Raw genomic sequence first — 22,280 nt, 5'->3', positions numbered from 1 at the left:
CTGAGTACAGCACTCTCCTCCCTCTCTGTATCAGTCTCCTGTCTGACTGGCTGTCTCTGCCTCTCTCTTTCTGTCTCTCTCACCCTATGCCTCTCCACCGCTTCTTCCTTACTGCTGATTCCCAGGATCGATAATTCTCAGTGAGTGCCCTTACATTTCCCTCTGAACATGTTGGGCCATAAATCCCCTTTATGTTTCTCTGGCAGGAAGGATGCCTCAGCTAGAAAACATCCCAAGCAAGCGCAGGTCAGGTGGAAAGGTGAGGACAGCTTAACGGACTGTCCCCAATAACATGCCCTCTTCTATTGCTTTGGTCCGGAGTCGTTGGATGGGTGGGGGAATAAATTAGGAAGCCACATTAAGCTGTCACCCAGGACTTTGAGCAACACAGACTAGCTTTTCACATGTGATTGTGCTTTTCAGAAACCACACTGAGCAACTGGTCCAGCTTGAAGCCATACTCATAAATAAAAAGCATTAAGTAAAAAAATTATTTTTTAAGACTAAATGACATCAACAGCCTTAGAAAATGTTTTACTTGAATGTGATTTTTGTTATTGCCCAACTGTATATTGTTCTAACATCTCTGCTCACATCAACCACAGCCACTGGAGAGACTGCACCACAGGAAACAACAAAACCACCCTCTTTTAAAAATCACCACTGGTCCAAATGGCATCCAGTTGTTTAAATCTTACTATAACCCTGCTGTTGTTTAAATCACGCACAAGTTTTCCTCCTTTACAGGTCTGACCATCATATAAAGCATTCTTATTGCACATATGTTTGATAGTGAAAGTCAAAAGAGGGAATCTTTGAAGATTTCAGGAGTGTGCATCTGGGCTCCTCTCAGACTGTTCACTCCATGCACCAGAGCTGCAAGTTATTTCCCCATGGCTTCTGAAGGCAGCGCAAAGACATTGACCTAGGCCTCAGTAATGGCCCCTTCGTGGCCATCCTCTCTTGCGATGTCCATCTTCAGCATAGTTGAGTCCTGAGGCGCCTGACATTTTTATGCCGTAACTTATGCAACTCAGCCATAACGGCAAGGGTGCACTTGTAAGATGTTACAATAACGGAAGTGAGGAGAGGACCATAAAAAGTTGGGAGGATTGAAACCATCTTATAGATCACACTCAACTGGGGCCTGCATGAGGCTGCACCATAAGCTTGGCCCAACAGTGATCACAAATTGTGCTACAGGTTTTTTAGAACATCAAAGGTGGTATGGCGAAGGTGACTCACCCTCAGCAAGGAAGGCTGATATATGGTGTGAGGAGGGAGACGGTATGAGGCTCATTGCGGGGTTCATGTGGAATCCGTGTGGACAAACTCTCACTGCACTGTTTGCACTTGTGACCCATGTTCCTGACAGAGAGGAGAACTATTATTTTTCTTAACAGAAGATGCTCAGAAGCCATAGTCAGGCAGAAGCAATGGCCTTGGTTTATACTGTAAGAAAGCATTTGAGAAGCCTTTCAGTCTTCTACTGTTTTAACCACATTTTTAAAATGTTATCATGTTCAATGGGGCGTGCGCCCCTTCTTGGGTCTCAAATCAACTTCTCTGCTCTTTTGTTTCTTTAGGAGATGAATAGTGGCAGAGCTGAGCCAAAAACACACAAATAGTTCAAAGTGTGTAAAGTTTGATGGGGTTTTTGCGCCAACAATTTATGGTTTTGTGTCAAAGGTATTTCCAGGAGAGGCCAATGTATTTCCTACCAGACTATAATTGTGCTGATTTACACAAATGGCTGCAGAAACAGTTAATTTCATGTCCTCCCTTCTGCATTAAACTTTGTCCTTTACTGCAACACAGGCAGACCATTGTATTTCTGCATTACGATAAAGAATACACAGATAAGTGGAGACTCGTACCAGACAATGGCTTTTCTATTGCAAGTGTGGGTAATCGTCTTGTGGAGGGAGGCACTGTGTTTTGGCAAATTGCATCAGATTCATCTGGCTATAGGCATTCCCTTTCCTGCTCTCTCCTCAGGTTTCCCCCGCCCCATCACAGTGCAGGGGCCTTATAGTGCTGCCCACTCTCAATAGGCAGGGCCGACGCTAAGATTTCAGATGCTGGCCAACCTCTCTAAGGGAACAGGTGTCCCCTCTGTCTGCCTGTGGTCGAGGTCCCGTAGTGGAAGCATGGGAAAGGGCAGCCACCGCAGAGGTTCTACCCCAGCGGACAGGTAACAGTGCGCCTTTCAACTCAGCCTGAATTCAGCTAAATTGGTATCCTTTTAGGAACCACGGGAAGCAGTTGGAACAAGGAAATTTGCCCAGCGATTCCCAGTTGGCTTGAGGAGTATGGTGCACAATGGGAAAGGAGAGATGTGTAAATGAGATAAGGGGCTTTGGCCAGGACTGCTTTACTTTGTTACTTTGATAGAACAGACCTGAATGTACCAAACATGTATTCAGTAAATTCAAATAAATCAGTGATTCAAAAATAGCTTTTGTGAATTCATGCTTGATGAACTGACACAATTTCAGTGAACACATAAACAATCAACATTTCAACATTCAGTGTCATTTGCTGAGGACAACCTTTTTTTTTTTTTTGTCTGACATGAGAGAAGAGGGATTTTGGGCCTGGTGGTGAGCACATCATTTTGAAGAGAGATCAAAAGAGCAGCAGTGTCAGCCCTGAAGCAACCAGCTCATCAGTGTGACCTGTGATCAATGGTGCAGGTGTGGAGGAGAACACCGGGGCAGGTAAATATCTCAAGGGCTAAAACCTTGGCTTTGACGACTCATTAGGTACAAATTTGTATCAACTTTGACGATTGGGATTATTATAAATCCAAACTTTCAACCATGGAGAGTTTACATCTGGAAAACAGTTATTTGTGTCCAAGTAATTAAAGGTAATTAATATTTTTAGCACTGCAACAGTTTTTAATGTTAACTCTCACTGACAACACACTCACCCTGTGCTCCCCTCCATTCATAAATGTAGCCCAACATAAACAGCTAAATCATCAAAGTCAACCATTGCCTGGAGGAAGCTCTGGGGTTATACAACAAAGACATTTGCAAATGTCATTTGTGACCTCCACGCTCAAATTCTGCAGAGTGATAATATATCGATGGGAATGCCATTAAAAACAGTTTCAAGCTCCTCCTGGATTCATTTGCGCTGACCCAGAATGCAGTATTTTCTTAACACAAGCAGCAGGCTGCTTTGATGTTATCTCCCTATCCAAACAGTGGAGGGCCGGCTGCCCCTGCCCCGCCTGTGGCCGCGGAGGACGGCGTCGATTAATCACAGTGAAGCCTGCGAGAGCTCGCTCATAAATCGCCTCGCCGCTCCTTAAACAGGAGAGTCCCAGGGCGCAGCGCCGTCATTTATCAACACTCTCCCCTCCGGATGAGGAGTAAATAAAACTCTGAATATGTAACGGAGGGGAAATGAGGAGGGGGGTGTCCTGGGATGTTGAGGATATCAACTGGTGTAATGATAAATAAAGAAGTGCCTAAACTATGACCTCCAAGCAGTCATCAATGTAATTTGTTTATTTATTGAATATTTTCTTTAAATCCTTCCTTCATCATTTTAAAACTATAAATTCTATAAAAACAACTTAAGAGAGTATATGAAACTTTGCTGTGATCATTCTGATTAGAGGAATAAATTAACAGGGAGACAAACAAACTTTTGACTGTGCCAATTTAATGACCTTTCTGGAGCCCATTTGAATGTATTTTTCATCTCTTTTATAATATTAGGCTCATACAGCATTCTCTGTATGTCATATTTTGATCAATAGGAATTCCATGAAAACTTTGCTGAAATATGTACAGAGCTGAAATTATCATTTGTAATCGGCAACTATTATGATAGTTAACTGAACTTTCGCTATTTTCTTACATTTTATAGACCAAATAATTAAACAATTAACTGAGAAAACAATCAGCAGATTAATCAATAATGCCCAATAATGAATAAGTATGTAGCATCTTTTTAAAACCTGCAATAACTCCTTCTCATCAGATGTGTCTTTACTCCAAGCTGTCTGGTAGAGAAACAAATAGGTGCCATAGCTGCATAATGTTTCCCTCAAGTGGAGATTAGGAAAAATGCATTAGTGTGGGGCTGAGAACAATCCCCAATGTGATACTTTGTGTGTCTCTAACTATGTACACAGTGGATTGTATACAACAGATAGTTCTGGACAAGCAAGAACTCAGAGAGCTTTTCACTCAGATTTCATGCTTTATGGATTTTGTTATTGGGTAAAAACAAAAACTTACACAGCTGCCACAACAGCATGACGGTATGAAGGTATGACAGTATAGCAGTTTGACAATGAGACGGTATGACAGCGATGCTGCATATTCATACTGTTGGTCAAGGTTCCTGTGGATGAGCTTTTCTGTCCTATTCTGTGCAGTACCAGTCAGCAAGAGGGTTCAGACTTTGTGTTTTCCTTAACACACGGAAACATATGCACATGAACACAAAACAGCAGAAGTGCCCAAGATCAGTCCGATGTTGGACTCTGATTTCAACTTCGGATTCTTGTTTGGATCATCTGTGAACACACCTATGTTCTTGAAAATACTAAATGCTGGTAAATCACAATTGGGTGAGTTAACTAACATATTAATAATTCTATAAAATGAGTAAGGGATAACATGTCACAAGGCCATTTACAAGAATGTAAAATTTTAAACATGCACCCTTGTGAATGCATCTTACAACAGAACATGACACTTTGAACTCACACAATACAACAATAAGGCATGAAGACCAGTAAAACCGTTTCCCAGGATTTCTTTTTGGGACTGGCTGGGGTTGTAAACATTCAAGTCCTGTGAGAGTCTGGGAGAAGCAGCAGCAGAAAGCACTATCTCCATCATCGGTGCTCACCAGGCCTGTCCTCGCACTGGCAACCCCACAAAGCCGGACAGATGACAGCGCCACAAAGACAACACAGGTGGCTGGCTGCAGACCACCTGGAGCAGAAATGCTCGGCCACACTACAATCTCAGGGAGACACCACAGAGAGGAGAGTTTAGAAATGGGGGGATGATAGGGAGAAAATTATGAAGGGAGTGAGGGGGGTAGACAGAGTGAAGAGTAGGATGAAGAAACAAACAAAGGATAGGAATTAAGGTACTAAATGAGGGAAAAGGATTCCTCAAAGCTGCTGGCCATCTTTGAGGAATTTTCAAGAAACTTAACATCTTTACTATTCTTAGCTAACTCAAAAGCTTTAAGGAAATAGTTTTGACTTTTTGATAAAAATAGTTGCTTGCTGAGAGTCAGATGAGTAGATCGATACCACTCTTAAGTCGGTAAATATGAGGCTACAGCCAGCAGCTGGTTAGCTTAGTTTAGCACAAAAACTGGAAACAGGGAAACAGCTAGCCGGGCTCTTTCTGAAGGAAACAAAATCTGCCTACCAGCACCTCTAAAGCTAACTAATTAACATGTTATGTCTTGTTTGTTTAATGTGCACAAAAACCAAAGTGTAAAAACAAAAAATTGTGGTTTTATGGGGAGTTATGTGGCGGACTATTTCTTGGCCGGGAGCAGTGACTTCTTGAAGTCGCAATTGTTGTTTTTACACTGTGGTTTTTGTATGGATTAAAAGACAAAGTGTGTTTATTTGTCCAGCCAGCCTAGCTGTTTCCTCCTCTCTTTCCAGTCTTTGTGCTAAGCTAACCAGCTGCTGGCTATAACCTGTTGTTCAATAGACATGAGAATGGTATCAATCTTCTCATCTAACTTTCGGCAAGAAAGCAAATTTGCATTTCCCAAAATGTTAAACTATTGCTTTAAAAAATTTAACCGTGCCTTTCATTTTGCTTCCAAAATATTACATGCAACTCAACAACGCAACAAAGTTTTAACAGATAAGTCACACAATCTTAGACAATCTTAAACATGCAAAAAAGTTGCATAGCAAAAATTTTAATGGCATTGCTATATGTAGTTAGGAGATATTATTATAATAAAAAAAGACTAAAATAGTTTTTGTAAAGTTTTAGTTTTATTGTTTTAGAAAGTAATGTCAGCATAAATAATATGAAAAATGTTTTACCCCCAAATGACATCTACCTCCATACTATTATTTATAGTGATGGATAAGCTCATCAAAACTAACCCTATATCTATCACCAGCATCAGTGAAGGACTCGTCTCAAATGTCACAATAAGGCGGCTTACATCAAATTTGACCTCTCTCTCCTTTTTCCTTTAACAATACCATTTAATAACGATATGGTCCGTCATGCTCCATCTTGTGATTACATGCCCTCCTTTCAAGAGGTTTTCTCCTGACCAAGATGAATCTCTCTTCAGGACTCACATTCATGCCCACCTTTGAACTGAGGGAGATGCTTTAGTACCGTGACCTCAATCCATTCCCCTTATAGAGCCCAGTGAACATTTATCCAGACAGCGCAATCCCCTGGATCAAATTCTTCATCATGATGGAGAATTTCTGGAGCCAGTAGATCTTTAAAGCAAAGACGGACTTCCAATGAGGTAGAGCGGACTTGATTGCCTTTTAGACCTTAGATCAAGTTTTCCTGTGCTGGACATGGCCAGTAGTTAGTCTTTACAGCGATGGAAGAAGGTGAAAGGCAGAGGGAGAATAAAAATAAGTCAGACAGAGCATTAGTGGGGGACTGATTCGAAACACAGAAGAACGCTGCACTCCTAGCAGTGGGCCAGGCTTAATTTGTGACCTCCTGCTATTGTCTGTGCTTTTACATGGCAGTAATAGCAGGTATGACCTTGCCTGCTGTTGGAAGAGCAGCGTTGGAACATCAAGGTAGATGGATAAGCCTCCATTCTGTCGTCAAGTTGAAAGACACCCACAGGAGGTTTCCTTCAAATAAACACAAAGTCAAGGGTCTGTTATTCCTCTATAATCTATGTTATCTTTGGAAAACATTTATTCCCCTTCCACTGCCCCTAATTCTTCCCTCGATTCCTTTGCAACGTGACTGTTTTTGAGTCTGTCCTCATTGTCATCAGTATGTTTTCTTTTCTCCTTCCCTTGTCAGCATCACTTCTCCATCTCACAGACTTCATTTTTCAACCCCAGTATTTTCCCCCTTTGTATGCCCCATTCTCACCTAATCAGTAGCGCCTATGTACACTGCAGCCTCCTGTGTATCTGCATATGTTACATCTGGGTCCAGGCCTGCTTGGTGGGAGCTCTTCACGTCCAGTGTGAGGCCTGACCGTCTGCAAGCCTCCTCAACAGCTGTCATGAAAACCAAACAGACACTCTTAATTGGTGTTCCAGACTCAAGGAAACTGCACTAAAATATTTGCATAATTTCACAGAGGACGGAGGAAATTGTTAAAACATGTGAGCCGAGGCCCTGGCTGCTGTAACTCTACCTGCTGGCCGAGTGGCTCTTGGGTACCACCCAGCGCCAATGGTGCCAGGAGGATTGGGGGGGGGGCAGAGGTGAGGGGAGGGCAGTGGAGGAGAGAGAAGTGAGGAGTGAAAAGGTCATACTGGCTGATCCTATTAGAGTATCTCACCTTCTCATACTGCTCAGAGTCAGAGAAGACCTGACACAGGCAGAGCCAAGCCTGCAGTATCACATGAACACAACACTGGGTGGTTCTTGTTAGGGCAAACAACGTTCTTTTTTTCCTGAAATTTGTTCTGTTGCTTTTGCACATGTACTGTAAAAATCCTGCTTTTTAGTGAACAAAGTAGTAAACTACACTATTGAGTTGCTAGTGTTTTAGTTCATTAGAACAGAATAGAATAAAGTGTTGCTTATATTAGTGCTTCCCAAAATGGGCGTCAGGACCTCCTAATAGAGTGTGTTTATCTTTTCTTTATTCTTGTAAAATACTGTTAAGTTTTACCTCTAAAAGTTATTCAAATTAAACTCAATCAAATCACTTTTTTGCTTGCTTGAAGCTTACAGCTCACAGAAATATGTAACCTTTGATAAGGAGTCATGACTTTCTATAGTTTTAAAGGTGGCTTACATTATTGCTTATATTGCAGATTAATTAAGTAGAGTTCATGATGCATTCCTAGCAAATCAAAGATTTGCTAACTGCCCAATAAATTTGGGGCTAGCTATATGGACCTTTAACAAAACCAGGGAGTGTACATTTAAGACACTAGCTCATTCTTAAATAAGGTAAGGTTTGGCTGAATAGAATTTAATTGAATTGAATGGCCAGAAGAAACAACAAATCACCAGAGATTATGCAGTCTGTTGGACATGTTAATGAACATTTATGCTTTGGGGATGCCCTTTAGTTTAGTCTTATTAGTGGAAAGTTCATAAATTCTAGACTATATATTAGTTGGCCCACTAATTATAGCGGACTGTAGAGCTTCCACTATAATCCAGACTTGCATAATGGTGGGACGGCAGGTTTTGTTAAGGGGTTAGAAGAATTCAGGGGGGCCATCTTTTCATGAATGGATTTTTCAGCTTGGCAAGGTTGCCTGCATGTGAAAAAAATCTATTTCAGAATGAGAGATAGGATTGATCATCGTGTGACCAAATGGGGTGGTCTTTAAGGCTATGAAGTGATGTGTTACTGCAATGACATAGAATTTAGGACTAGTAGAACTTTGTGTAGATTATATACTGTAGAAGGTAAATTAAATGAGAATTAGTACAAAATATTGAAAGAAAGAAATATATGGAAAGAAAATATGGGTGTATCCAGGTTTGTATGTGCTGTATCTATATTTTTTATATTTTTTAGATTTGCTAAAGAAGTAGATCATTTTAGTATATGTTTATAGCAAAATCAGTTACATATAAATTTATATAAAAAGATCAAGTGACCTTGACATTGCGTATATGAATGGAGACATGTGCATATTCAATTAGAATACAATATAATACAGTACAATCTCCCATTCTCTCCACACTTTGTTATTCTTTCTCCATATTGTATTAATGTGTATTAGTTCATATTATAGTACATATGCAGCAGGGCTTCAGCCCCTATCCGCCTCCATCCCGGTTCCCACATAGTGAACCAAAGTGGTGGGCGTTCACAGTCACAGCGGAGGCAGGGCAGGGTAATTAAACTAGTCTGGGCCATGTGGAAAAGACATAGAGCTTTAAATGCCCTCACTGGAGATAACATGAGCGCCATGCAGATAGATCACATGGGAGCCCCCCGTTTACTGGGGATGCCAGCTGCACTGGGGCACTGCGGCGAGCTTTGTCACCTTGTAAACAAAAGAGGAGAGACAGAGAAGTGTGGGGAAGTCAATGAGTGGTACTACAGTATGTCGTTTTGTTGTACACCAGAGGCAGAGGGAGCAGAGAGGGGAACATAGGGTCTGAAATTGCATGGTGCTTAATAAAAACGCAGAGGAGGCTAGTATGAGACGCATGAAGTAGCTCAAACAAGCATCAGGTGTCTCTGGGATTTCAAAGGAAATTTCATGCTGCAAAACTGTATTTTATGGTTCTCAGCTAAGAGAGATTGTGAAATACAAGCCCGTGATTGTTGACATTAGATATTATTTAGTTTTCTTTTTTTTTGTAATATAGATGCAAATGAGCCATCGCCATACCTACACTTCAGTGTAAAGGAAAGGGCAAATTACAGACTCACCAGAGCTACAAGTAATTATTATAAAAAACTTTGTATTACAGTGGAGTGATTAGATCTAATCAAGTAGAGATAAAGTGAGTAAACAGACATCCTCTCCTTATGAATACAACATAATTATTAAATGATTATGGTGATTACACACCCACCAGGGTTTGTGGCGTGTCTTCATTATCACACAGATTAATCAACGCCACAGGCTCAGGCAGCAGGCTGCTGGAATATTCACAGTGCAAGAAAGATGCATAATGAGGTCATATACCACTGTCTTGTAAAAAAAAATAGACATAAAAATAGACCATTGAATACTAAAAAGCAAAACAGCTGAAAAAATATCAGTTAAACAAATAGTGACCTCAATCTGTAATTACTGTATTTGTTTTTAAATGTGCCACACTGCAGCCTTCAGCCATACTATGTGTGTTATTTTTGAGGTACTGAAAAATTCAGTCCCACTGTTCAACTACAGACAATGAGTACATGGGTTGTTCAATATACTTTGTAAAAAAAACAAACCCAAAAAACAGGTTGTTTCCAAATTATCTGAGTAGCTTCAATGTATTAAATTCAGTATTGAATTTATATAGTTTGCGAATAAATCTGCTTTTTTCGGCTCTCTGAAAGCAAGTGAAGCAGTTACTGATATTTGGAACTGCATATTGTTTTCTGAGTTTTGATGTAGATCAGAAAATTTGAATATGAGAAACGTTCACGTATTCTTCATGTCTTAAAATGTTCTTCCACTGCATCACAATGTATAAACAACTGCAGAACAGTTACCCCGATATTAGTTGTGTCTCCATTATATGGCGCAAATTAATCAGTGTCACAGGCCCAGACAGTGGGAGAAAGATGATGGATGAAAAATGTCTGCATGGTATCCATGTGGAAAGAGAGAATAAAGGAAGAGAGAAAGGCACTGAAAGAGTGTGTGTCTGTGCATCTGTGATGTAGTGATAAAGGAGAGAAAGTGTGTGTCTTACTGATGCAGAGAGGAAGGAAGAGACAGTGAGAGAAACACAGTGTGTGTGTGTCTTTTCAAGTGTGTGTGTGTGTGAGTATGTCTTTCTATGATGACAGAACAAACGACCTCCTCTGTCATGCATGGCCTTGAGAAACCTCCATGGATTTAGGGCTCCGTGAGCCCGGGGGGGCTCTCTGGCTGTCCTTGGAGCTGCCTGTTTGTCTCTTTCCACACCGCTGACTAGCCAAACAGCAGGGTCCTCCGCCTCTCCCACGGGTCAGGTCCCTCTCAACAACCGGCAAGCTTTGATCTGACGGACAGAAGAAGAGGGTCTGAGGGGGCTTTGGGAACTCCAAGCTCTGTGTATGTGTGTGTATGTGTGTGTGTGTGGGTAGCAGACAGAATGGCAGGGGGATGGGCAGGGTCAGGTGGGGTGAAAGGCCGATGTCCATCTCGACTGTCCTGTTTTTTTGGCTACAGGGGAATAACTACGACACACTTGTACAAGCGTACACTCAGATGCACATGTGAAAAGATATATAAAGACACATAGAGTATAAAGCTGCTATAATCAATATTTTTTACAATACCAACAGGTCAAATGATGTGTAATGTAAACGGTGTTGCTCATAGTGAAGAATCCACAGAGAATTAGCGCCCGACTCTGCATTTTACTTTTGTAGTTTTATAGCATCTTTCAGCTCATTGTTTTGGTTTTCTGGCCCTCAAGTTCACTTCACCGATCTCACAGGGTCATTTTGAGGCACCACAGAAGCTGTTTTCAGTATAAAAAGCATTAAAAATGCACTGTATGCTACCTGCTCTGCACCAAACGACAGACAGACAAAGTTAGCGACTAGCTGAACATAGTGGAGCATTTAGCATTTATTTCTAAAAGGAGAGTGAATATTGGACTTACTTTTGTCTGATGGCCAGAAACACAGCTGCAAATGAATGCTAGCATTGCTACGCATCTTTTGGATGTGTAAATAGACAACTGTTAACTAATACGTTCCCTAACTTAAAAGGTGATAATATTGTGTTTACAGCTTGTTTCTGCTGCTCCCAAGTGGCCAAAAAATGGGTTAAAAAAAGTTCTTCCTTCTGTTCAGGGTGAATTTAGCTTAGTTTGTTTTATATATGTGAACATATGGGTTTAGCAAATTAATAAAAAATGGACTGATCATCATAAATGATTCATCATTTGCTGATAGTGCCACTGACATGTCACATTTTGAAAAGAAATATGAAGAAAAAACATACAGGAAAATTTACAAAGAGCAAAGCTTGTATCACTTTATGATGAGTCTAATCTGATCGCTCACCTGTGTGAGTGCTTGTGTGTCTGAGTAATCACTGGGTATGCACGTAGATCTCCACATGTGCCCCTCACCTCCACGCCTTTCCCCACGGGCCGCCTCTCTGACCACCACACAGCCATCAGCCCTCCACTCACTTCTACCCAGGACAGCCCCCTTTTGAAGGCTGAGTAATTAACGTGCCATCTGATACACCATCCGGTCAAAGAGGCTCTCTAGGGGACACACACACACACACACACACACACACACAGAGGCACACATACGTCTCTCACACACACACACAAACCCGCATGCATGCTTAGCTTACGCACAGGCGATCCATCAAACAGTGTTAACTGGCCGAGTGTTGCTGTCAGCTGTGTCTTGGTTTATGATGGTGACCCTGAGGTTAGCCCAAAGAGACCATCATGCGCCATAATGACAATCCCCTCTTCAGCAATTTGGAATTGGATGCACCATAATACTAATCCTAAAGATATGATGTCTGAGTGAAGATCTCTAACAATTACCCTTAAGGGATAGTTTGGTATATGGGAATTTTTACTATCTATCTACTGACTCAGAATCATACAAACTCATGGATACCTTGTTTTATGGCTTTTTGTATAGTTTGAAGGTGTGTTGTACTTCGCCTAACTATACTGGACATGTACACAATCAAGTAGCCACTGTGCTTAAAATTAGGGACACAACTGTTCCATTTCTAAGGGTAATTAATGAATTTAATTAACTTTTATTCTCTCAAATAAAAAGTTTTTTAGATAGGTATTTTTATATAATACATAGTCCTCTATTTCTTTCTTAACAATAACTACATATATAAGAAACAAACATGAAAGCTAGGTTTATCTTAACTATCAAACAAAACACATAAATATATCAGAAACGCATTAGTGTGTTATACTCAGTTAAACAGTCAAAGTAAAAAAGTGGCCAAAAACTAAACTAGTTCTTGTTAGCACATGCTTCAACCCATTTTAGAAACAAAAAGGCATAAAAATAAAAGAAAAACATTTGACAAACATGTCCTCTTAATGGATTCGAATTGATTTGAATTGTGAAATATGTGTATACTGTGAACAGTATGAAACGTGTGTGTGTTTTCCCGTCGATGCCACATTTGAATAGTGGTGTTAAGTTAATCATGCTGGCGTGTTAATTAGACATGAGGCTTCACCTGTGTTACAAAACTTGTGACATTAAAATGAGTAATGGGAGTGAGTAAGTTTTTACTTTCATCCAAGAAGTTTGATATGGGATATCGAGAAATGTTGTAATGACGAGGAAGTCTTTGTAAAGCAACTATTACAAACAAATACCAATATCACTGTGATAACATGCAACAATATCTCTTTTCAAAATTTAAAACACCCACATTTTTTTGTTGCACCTGTGCGGACTAAGAGTTCCTCACAGGCAATAAACAAGAAAAGAGACCACATCTCAATAAATTTCTCTCTTCCACTCAGAGTTTTTAAGACATCACGTTCTACATGATGACCATGAAATCACTTTGATTTCTGATGTGGTCATGGAAAGTTCAAGCCTCTCAGAAAAAAGGTTGGATTTGGGATTTAGTTGCTTGGTTGTGGCCATCAGAGACCCTTGACAGAATATTTTTTCCACAAGGTTAAAGGTGATGCAGGGATGTCAACATAAGACTGATGCCTGGAGAAGATTTTCTTTCGGACATTTATTTGGACTTGTAAAAACATTTGGTACATGCAACTGGATCAATTGAAATGATGGACTCCAAAATAAAATACTTTTTTATCACAGGTAAGCATCTATGCACAACATGACAACAGTGATGAAAAAAAGGAAAAGAATGTTCTGCATATCTTGTCCACCATTGCTCTGGGTGATGACCAGGAAACCCTGTTTTTTGTCTCAAAGATCACTTTTGATGTGGGGAACACTGCCATGGGTAATGTGCCAGAAAAGAAAGAGAAAAAGACAAGAGAAAAAAAAAACTTCTAATCCATAGTTGCAGGTGTGTTACACTTTTGTTGCCCCAGCAGAAGTTCACAACAGAGTTGATGACAAAGGGCCCGGGCCCCATGCAGCCTATTGTGGCCTGGAGAACAATGTGGAGGCTGTGAATAGCTAATCCCTCTGGGCCGCTGACAGGTTGGGCCTTTAAGCAACCTGGGGACTCATTTCTCCACTGGGCTGGGCAGCTGTCTGACAGGGATGGGAAAACCCAGGCTACTTACACCGACTGAGCTTTCGCCCAGAGCCATTGTGAAGGGAAAATATTATCTCCATTGTCAGGTTGTGGCCGTCTTTGTAATGTCAGAAGATGAACTCGGGGAGAATATGCCACCGTAGGGGGACTGGAACAAGGATAGAACCAGCTCAGACTGTGTGAACGCTAATCAGCCAGGTTAGGAGGTTTTTAAGTTTTAAAACTTTGTCTCAAAATATATTCTTTTGACCTAATGTTGCACAGTGTCTCAAAGGAATCTACTATTAACAAAAATGTTTGTGTTGATATTTTCATTTATTTATTGGTATTCAATTTTTAAATGTTTTGATATTTAATTATTTTAGCCAATATTAATGATGTTATTAGTTATTATCATCTATTATCAAATTCCTGAAAACCAAAAGGGAATTCATCAAAAAATGTATGTGGATTTAATTTTTCCCTCTGTAAAATCAACGTTTAAAAAAAAATGCCAATAAAAATTTTCCCTGGGCACAGATGACATGATTTTTACCTTTGTTTGTATGGACACTGTAACTCTGTTTGCATGCCTGCAAAAGCATATCTTAGAGTACACCTTACGTGTACAGAAACTGAGACACAATGGGAGAAATATGCGGTCAAGTGTGTACGTAAAACTAGCTCAAGAAGAAAGAAAGAACCTGGTGGTGTAAATCTCTTTGTGAGAGAGACAGAAAGGCGAGGACAAGATAATAGGCCAGGGGGCACCGCCCAGTCCTTGTAAACAGGGCTGGGATAGCTCCACATGCCCTGAGAGCAAACACAAATATCTGTTTCTTCTGGGCTCCCATTGGCAGCGGCTCTGGAACCAGGACACCACCCAAGCAGCTCAGCAACTGCCTCAGCCAACAAACAGCAGTGCAGAGCTGATATTCAACTCTCGTCCTGTCGCCCAGTTAGGGAGACAGTGGAGGACGAGGCCGAGAGAGGGCTGCGGGGCTTGTGTGGATCTTGTTTTGTCAACCTTCCCCTCCTCGCGCCCTCTTTACCCCTCCTCACCAATTTATGCATCCTCCCTCCCATCTTCTTCTCCTCTTTTTTTTATATCTGTTTGGCTCGACCTTCCCTTTCAGAGAGTCCAGCTCATCCTGCCACAAAGAGCCTCCATTCTCTCCTGAGAGGAGGCTTCCAGTCCCGCACTGTAACCCAATCACCTGTCTAACAGAAGAGTGTGTCATCTCCACAGAGTAACAGGAAGTCTCGCGCACAAGACAGATCTCCGTCTCTCTGCCTCTGTCTCTCTCTTATACTCACCAGAGGGAATATGCATACATACATGTATGGATGCTCTCAGCAGCAAATTAACAATATCCTGGACAAAATAGAATGACATTTGATTTTGGAGTCTTTTTTTAATACTGGACTTGGGGATTTCCTTTGACATGACTGCGCTCCTTAAAGATAATTGTTGATAGTACGAACATTGCCAGCCTTATCCTTTAAATCATGATGATGTCATTAATAGAAAAATATAACAGCAAAAAGTTCAAATATTTGTGTTTCTGTAATGGTAACATTCACAGAACTATGTATGTGCTTGAAAAAAATACATGAAAGAAAAGAAAATCTGTCTAAATGTTTACCCAGATGCACAGAAATGTGTCATTATCATTCAGTTAACCTTCAGCAAGACAAACACTTTCTCCCACCACGTCCTTCAGTCCGAGTCCAGCTGTGGATCTGTTGCAAGTATCCTTAAACTTCTGGTTCCTCAGTTCATGGGCACATTCCTGGAGATAGTGTGGATAGAGCTGGTTATCAAAAAACAACATCCACATCCATGTTGCACTACAATCCCACTGCAATAATCATAATTACAACAATTTTTAGAAAAGCAATAGCCCAACTGTTACCTTAAATTCCTGTTTTGGGATAAGAGTTGTAGGTTCAGAGGTCAAGATTTTTCATACCTGGAAAAAAATGTATTTTCTAAACAAAGCCTGGACACAGCAGGGGAACTAATCTCCCAAAGGGGAAGTGTATACATTAGGCAAACGTGATTGAAATAGTTTGGGATTTACATATCCCTTTTCTCATTAGTGGTATTGAGTGACTGGATATTGAATAACAAACATGCTGAAAGTGGGTTTGGAAAGCTCAAAGCGTCCAGGCTGGATTCCTGCAGGCTGTAGGGCCTAATGTTAGTTCTTTTTGGGGCAGCTACAAAGGCAGCCTCACTGAACCCCCAATGTTGGCTTTGGACCTATAGTTCCTTCCTGTTCATGGAAATTCTTCTACAAATGAAAAATGTTTCAGTCGTACCAAAAAAAAAAAAAAAAATGTTGGATTGTACTGAGCCTTGCTGGCTGACGATGAAATTTTATATCAAAGCAATGTGCTATGCCTGAATTAAATTAATATCTGAATATGTTGGTTTAAAAAAGAGATGAAAAAAAGAATAATGATAATGAAACAAGACAATATTTCTGTGTGAAAAGCCCACAAGGAGCAAAATGGCAAATGTACTGTTGTAATCTCATTTAACTGCACATGCATTTGTTTAAAAAAAAAAAATTAACAAGTGATGTTTGGTGACCATGTGTGGAGGAAGAAATCAAGGATAAGGAAGTCATTGCGGAGGCTTCCCAAATCCCAATATACAGCACAATGGAAAGCAGTTAAGTGCCTCATTTTGTTGTGACCGTGCTGACCACTGTGAGGATATGCTGACCTCTGCTGGACATAAAGATTCATGGTTCTTGACAGTCAAGATATTGTACTGTATATCAGGGGCCACAAATTGTAATCCTGCGTCCTCCAGTAGACATATTCTAGTACATATTTGTATTTAAACCTTTAAATTTCTTTAAACCTGCTTAAGGTAGCAAAGAGGTGAGCTTTATTGCATTGGGACAGTTCAAAATCAGGCAAGCTTTTGTGCACTTCTGTTCACTTGTCTGTAATTTTCTATACCGTCTGTAATTTTGTTTCTATAGCTATACAAACAAAATCTTTCCATTTTCCTTGTCCTGTTATAAACCTCAACAGTTTTTTACCAAACATAATTTAAAAACAAAATCTATAGAAAGCTATAGGCCTTTTTCACAGCCGACATTCTGACTTGTCACAGTAGGAAAAGCACAGGTGTTATTAATAACATTAACGATGGCTCTGTTCTATTCAAGTGTCCCCGTAAGCCATGACAGTGTGACAGTGACCATAATTCATCCGTCATTCATTTTATTATTTACACCTGTGCTCCTGTCCTCTGGAGCACAGGTGTCACACAGGTCTGGAGCACTTGTTGCAAATGTAGCTTTCCTTGTTTTGGGAATTTTCTAGCAGTTAGTGTCAGTATGTTGAAATACAACAGAGCAATCAGATTACTGCGCTAGTATCAAGAAAATGAGACTCATAGAGAAATCTTAAAACAATTAGATTATTAGTGAAAACTGTCATTTCATTCAATTTGCAGACTATTTTAGTTGTTTAAGGCAAAATTATAATTATAATAAAAGTGATAATAAAATAACAAAAGTGAGACTGCTAACTGTCATGAATAGCTATGCTGATTTGCAGATATACAGTAAGTAGTGGGATTTAGGTGTATTAAAGGTGACTTTTCATCATAAGATTGAAATTATTTTTTATTTCTCCATTAAATGGACATACTTGATATCCATTCTGCAAAGTGACTATTTCAAATGTACAAAGTGTTCACATTATCAGGACTTCTTAAGGAGTACCATGTGTTTGCTGTTCTGTGTTCACATTCCTCACCACTAGATGCCACTCATGTAACCTTACAAACTGCATGTACAGCAACACATTTTCATCTTAGCATCAGTGTCTTTGTTGCTCCAGCCAGTCCACAAACGTCATCATTTTGTTGACATGCCATGTTTTGATTAATGGCACCTAATTTTCAGTGCAGTCAAGATGCACGTCGGACATTTACAAGTTGCTTTCCTTCTGTGCCACATTTGAAGTTGATGGTGCGAGAACGGAGGCAGGCTGAGTGTGAGAAGGCAGCTCATTAGCTGTCCGGGTCCAGCAGAGTGGCTGGTTTCTCCCAGGAGAGCAGTTCAGAGTTCTGGGAAACTCACCAACACGCCAACAGCTGCAGCTCTACATGAACCTGATGAAAAGTCTTCCTCTTTCTCCTCTCTTCGTCTCTTTCTTCATCTCAAGCACTTTGTCAGTCTGTCCCACCAGACTGCCCAGGCCTAGATCTCCATCCATCTGTACTCACATCATTTTGGGGGTTTAACTGAATGAAAGGACTCGTAGATCAAGAGATCACTGTCACTCGTTCTCTCTCTGTCGACTAAGTGTGGATGTTTATGAGCATGTGTGCAACTCTGGGTGTGTATGTGTGTGTTGGGGGGTGGGGTGCCTGTCTCTGTGATTGAGCTTCTGCTTCTCCCTGAACTTTTGACCAATGCTTTGTGAAGATTTTTGTTTTGACTGAAATATGAACAACTGCATTCCATCTGATGACATGGCTCAAGATCTCTGGAGTCCTGCTGGCAGATAAGAGCTGTGATCTGAATACAAATAAAGCTAACTAATTTATATTTTTTATGACTATATAGGAGATTTGCACATTTAACGATCACGATGGTGTGTATGGTGGGTAGAGTATTATGCACTGAACAAGCTTTATGGCAAAGATGCATCTGCATTGTATCAGACTTCATTTTTCAGCAAAGAAAAATTAATAAAAGATGTCTAAGTCTGAGAGGTCTGTGCAGAAATATGTGATGCAATACAACGTATGTGTTATGTGTTGGTTGATTCTGACAGAATAAAACCAAACCATTGTTCTGATAAAATATCAATCTGTAAACAGTTTCCATGCCTTTCCATAATGCTCACTTGTTTGCAGTTTGGTTACATGCACAATCATCAGACTGTTTTATGAGTGCTGCAGTTACTGGCCACCATCAGATTCATCTGCTACAGATATTTTATTTAAACCATCAAGATGCATGGATTTGCTTACTGTGCATTTCAAGCCTCATGACAACCTGTGCTCTGAGTCCTGACAGACTCTCAGTTTCAATAGATGCAATAAACACACAGTGAGATGATGCTAAATCCCTTAGGGAATGATAATGATTTTTGATTTGATTTAACACAAGGAGGGAAGACAGCCATTATTAGTAAAACTTTTTTTTATCTGAAATGCAAACATATTAAAGGACAAACATATCACAAACACAATAAATACTGCTGATCTACAATATCTGCTTGCGGCACATTTTAGCTTGGCGATTGCAATATAGTCTAGTCAAAGCAGCAAAACAGACATCATTTTGAGTTGTGAGGTGAGTTTGTGAAATGCACTCTAAGACCTGTCAAAAGCACCCGAATCTATACAGATAAGAATACTAGACAGACGGCTGCTGTATACAGGCAGAGCTCCCCAAACTGTATTGTACATCAGTAAGGTTTTGTGATCAACCATAATATATGTAACACTGTCCAATAGTCAATAAAATGACAACACAAGCAGTGGGACTGAAGTTTGTAAAATCCAAATCCAGAGTTTAAATCCAATATAAATGAGCTTACACACAGTGTAAACATGCCATAACACTAATTACAGCAAACATGCACACAAGAAAATATATCTGAAAACAAACTTGGAGTACTGTTATTGTTCTAACTGACATGCTCTGAAATACACAATTCATGGTGCCACATGGAGCCACTATTATGCTGACACTTTTCCAAAGATGGGCACTGGACAGGAGGGGTCAGCCTTTTATGTCTTCTGCACGCTCTACAAGAACCAAAGCTGGTGTTTCAAGAAGGGAGTCCTATGCTGTTGCTCCACATAGTCTTACAGTGGATGAGATGTCTTGGCTGTCCTCTGATCGCCCTGTCATCATAAATGGCCAGGTCTGTTAAAGCAAAAGACAACAGGTTTAGCAGCAAAGAAACACATCCATTAGATTAGAACACATTGCATTAGAAGGTCACTATAAAATTCTAACCTATAGACTTTTAAAGTTGTTTTCCATTTGTTGATGTCATTTGTTAAAAGTAGATACTGAGATATTTTACATGTTTGTTTTGCAAAGTTATATCTTCATACCAGATTGACTGGGTGAGCAAAGCGGTTCTCGTATCGGTCATCCTGCAGAAGCTGTCTCAGGTGAGAGATGTAGCTCGAGGCGAGTCGAAGCGTGTCCAATTTAGACAATTTGGTGTCCGCTGGTACCCAGGGCAGGCTGGTTTTTAGTCTGGAGAAAGCTTTGCTCAGCACTCTCATCCGCGCCCTCTCCCTGGCGTTGGCCGCGTTTCTCTGCGACTGCCGCGCTTCCCTCTGGTGCGCCTTGGAGAGTTTGCGCTCATGCTCCATGCTCCCCTCCACACCGTCATCTTCCAACTCCTCATCCGAATACTGATTGGGATTATAGCAGGTAATCTTCCGTGCGGTCCTCTCCAAAGCGGTGGCACTCCTTCTGTGACATGTCTCATAGTCCTCAGCATCACTTGCAGCAGAACCAGTGGGCATGGCTCCTCCACCTGTGCCTTGGAGGCGGACACGAGGGGCGCTTTGGGGACAGCAGTGACTGAAGATCTAGGTTCTCAGCTTGATATTTTAGTAAATAACACGAGATTGGAAGTCAGCAGACTATCACCACTTTTAAATTCCCATTTGGTAACCCTACGACTTATTTTGCCCCGAAGCCCTGAAATGTCACGACTTGACAATGCTACAGTACCAACTACTTGAGGTCAAGTCTGAAAATTGCAGCTCTCTCTCAAACTGAAACATGCCTCCTTGCTTAGCTACCCCTCTAATTTAAGTGTCCAGGACTTGGCATCTGTACAGAGTTTCTGAACATTTCTCCTCCCCTTTTTCTCCAAGCCACCATGACCTCAGACCAAGACCAAGACTCTTTCCCCTATATTTATACAGTACTGCTAAAGACTTGCTCATCTGCAACTTGTTAACTACATTAATCCCTGTAAATGAATGGCTTATTATTGGTCAATCTAGCGGAAAGTGCAATGAAATTGTCTATGCTAAAACTCTATGGATTGATTTTTACCAAACAGAGATAATCCTTCTAATATGTTGTATTACAGGGCATAACTTCCCTGATAACAATACACACAACCCATTGCAACATTTGGAAATGCACATATATTGTAAATATTTCCTAAGTTTGTCGGTTCCACAGATGTGTTTTGGTAATAGAAATGTCTTGAGGACCTTATCAAAAGTGTCTAATCCTTTGCTGGTTTCACAGAGGGATTGGGTTTCTGCAGATGGAGCAGCCTTTCACACGCAGCCTGGCGTGCACCAGCCCCAGCTGTTATCGGTTCCCATGACATCTGGAGCGCTGGCATGACACGGGTGTGGCACAGGCGAGGAGGCACCATCTTCATTCCCATAGTATCACAAACGTTTCTTTTTTACTGTGCATCTTGGCCATGTTTGCATTTGATTTGTGTCCTTTTCTGAGAGCATCCACTGATAGAGAGCAGACAGGGCAGCAAGTGTGGACTGAGATCAAGAGCTAACAGAAGGGGAAAGAGAAGATGAGACTGAGATTGCTCTGGGCCTCTGAAGCTACAGGATTGCAATTGAAATGTGTTTGCAAAAATGCCATACTGCCTGGAAAGATTCTGAGAAAGAAATATTTTTTTGTACCAAACTCTACCCTTCAGACAGAATATCTGTTGGAGTCTGTGAGATTTGCAAACATCACAAGTAAAATACAGTAAGCACATTACACACTATATTCAAAAATGCAAGTCAAGCTTTGGGGAAAACTGGAAGGAGGTGAGGGAGCACAATTTCTCTGTATAAATGGAAGGTTCTGTGTCCATACAGTACTTACTGTACAAGAACCCCCTTTACTTTCTCAAGAAATTCCCAGAAAATCCCAGGTCCCTTATAGCTATTACTCCACATAATATGTGTGAAATCTAGATAATTTTTTAGCAAGGCTCTGCCAAGAATTACCCAACTGCAGCTGAGATGCATGCTTGATTTTGGTAGCTGGCCATGACAGGGACACTAGAGAGAAAAAGGGGAACTACTGTACTCTGCACTCAGCTGAATGCTGTACTGTACTCCAACACTTCCCAGGATGGGTAATTTATTAACATGCTGGCTCACATCTCACTTTATTAAATTACTTATATATTCAGTCTTTCAAAACTTGTTTTGTATTACCTGTTTATAACAATGTTCCAATAAATTTTTTTTGTCTCAAAATGC

At 40.6% G+C, this 22,280-nt stretch overlaps 1 protein-coding gene and 2 long non-coding RNA genes across 3 annotated transcripts; 1 reads left to right on the top strand and 2 right to left on the bottom strand.

The window, feature by feature from the left end:
* Positions 1-2,060: 2,060 nt before the first annotated feature.
* Positions 2,061-3,538, top strand: LOC122866712. Its single transcript, XR_006375788.1, has 3 exons — positions 2,061-2,194; positions 2,582-2,720; positions 3,216-3,538. It is a non-coding gene; the product is annotated as an uncharacterized LOC122866712 (long non-coding RNA).
* A 2,610-nt stretch (positions 3,539-6,148) lies between these two features.
* On the bottom strand, positions 6,149-11,981 carry LOC122866713. Its single transcript, XR_006375789.1, has 4 exons — positions 11,869-11,981; positions 10,670-10,853; positions 7,098-7,228; positions 6,149-6,847 (listed from the first exon to the last, which is right to left on the bottom strand). It is a non-coding gene; the product is annotated as an uncharacterized LOC122866713 (long non-coding RNA).
* A 7,213-nt stretch (positions 11,982-19,194) lies between these two features.
* On the bottom strand, positions 19,195-20,838 carry LOC122867000 (musculin). Its single transcript, XM_044177312.1, has 2 exons — positions 20,139-20,838; positions 19,195-19,944 (listed from the first exon to the last, which is right to left on the bottom strand). Exons 1-2 carry the CDS (start codon positions 20,559-20,561, stop codon positions 19,861-19,863), a joined length of 507 nt encoding a protein of 168 aa, XP_044033247.1. The 5' UTR covers positions 20,562-20,838; the 3' UTR covers positions 19,195-19,860.
* Between the last annotated feature and the right edge of the window lie 1,442 nt (positions 20,839-22,280).

This window comes from Siniperca chuatsi, linkage group LG19, assembly GCF_020085105.1.
Source record: "Siniperca chuatsi isolate FFG_IHB_CAS linkage group LG19, ASM2008510v1, whole genome shotgun sequence".
Lineage (NCBI taxonomy): Eukaryota > Metazoa > Chordata > Actinopteri > Centrarchiformes > Sinipercidae > Siniperca > Siniperca chuatsi.
Note: the sequence above shows the minus strand (reverse complement) of the source record. Positions and strands in the feature narration are given on the sequence as shown.

Coding starts and splice junctions, on each gene's coding strand:
- LOC122867000 (XM_044177312.1), bottom strand. CDS start 20,561: ATGCCCACTGGTTCTGCTGCAAGTGATGCTGAGGACTATGAGACATGT. Junction 19,945..20,138: donor TTGCTCACCCAGTCAATCTG/GTATGAAGATAT, acceptor TTGCTTTAACAG/ACCTGGCCATTTATGATGAC.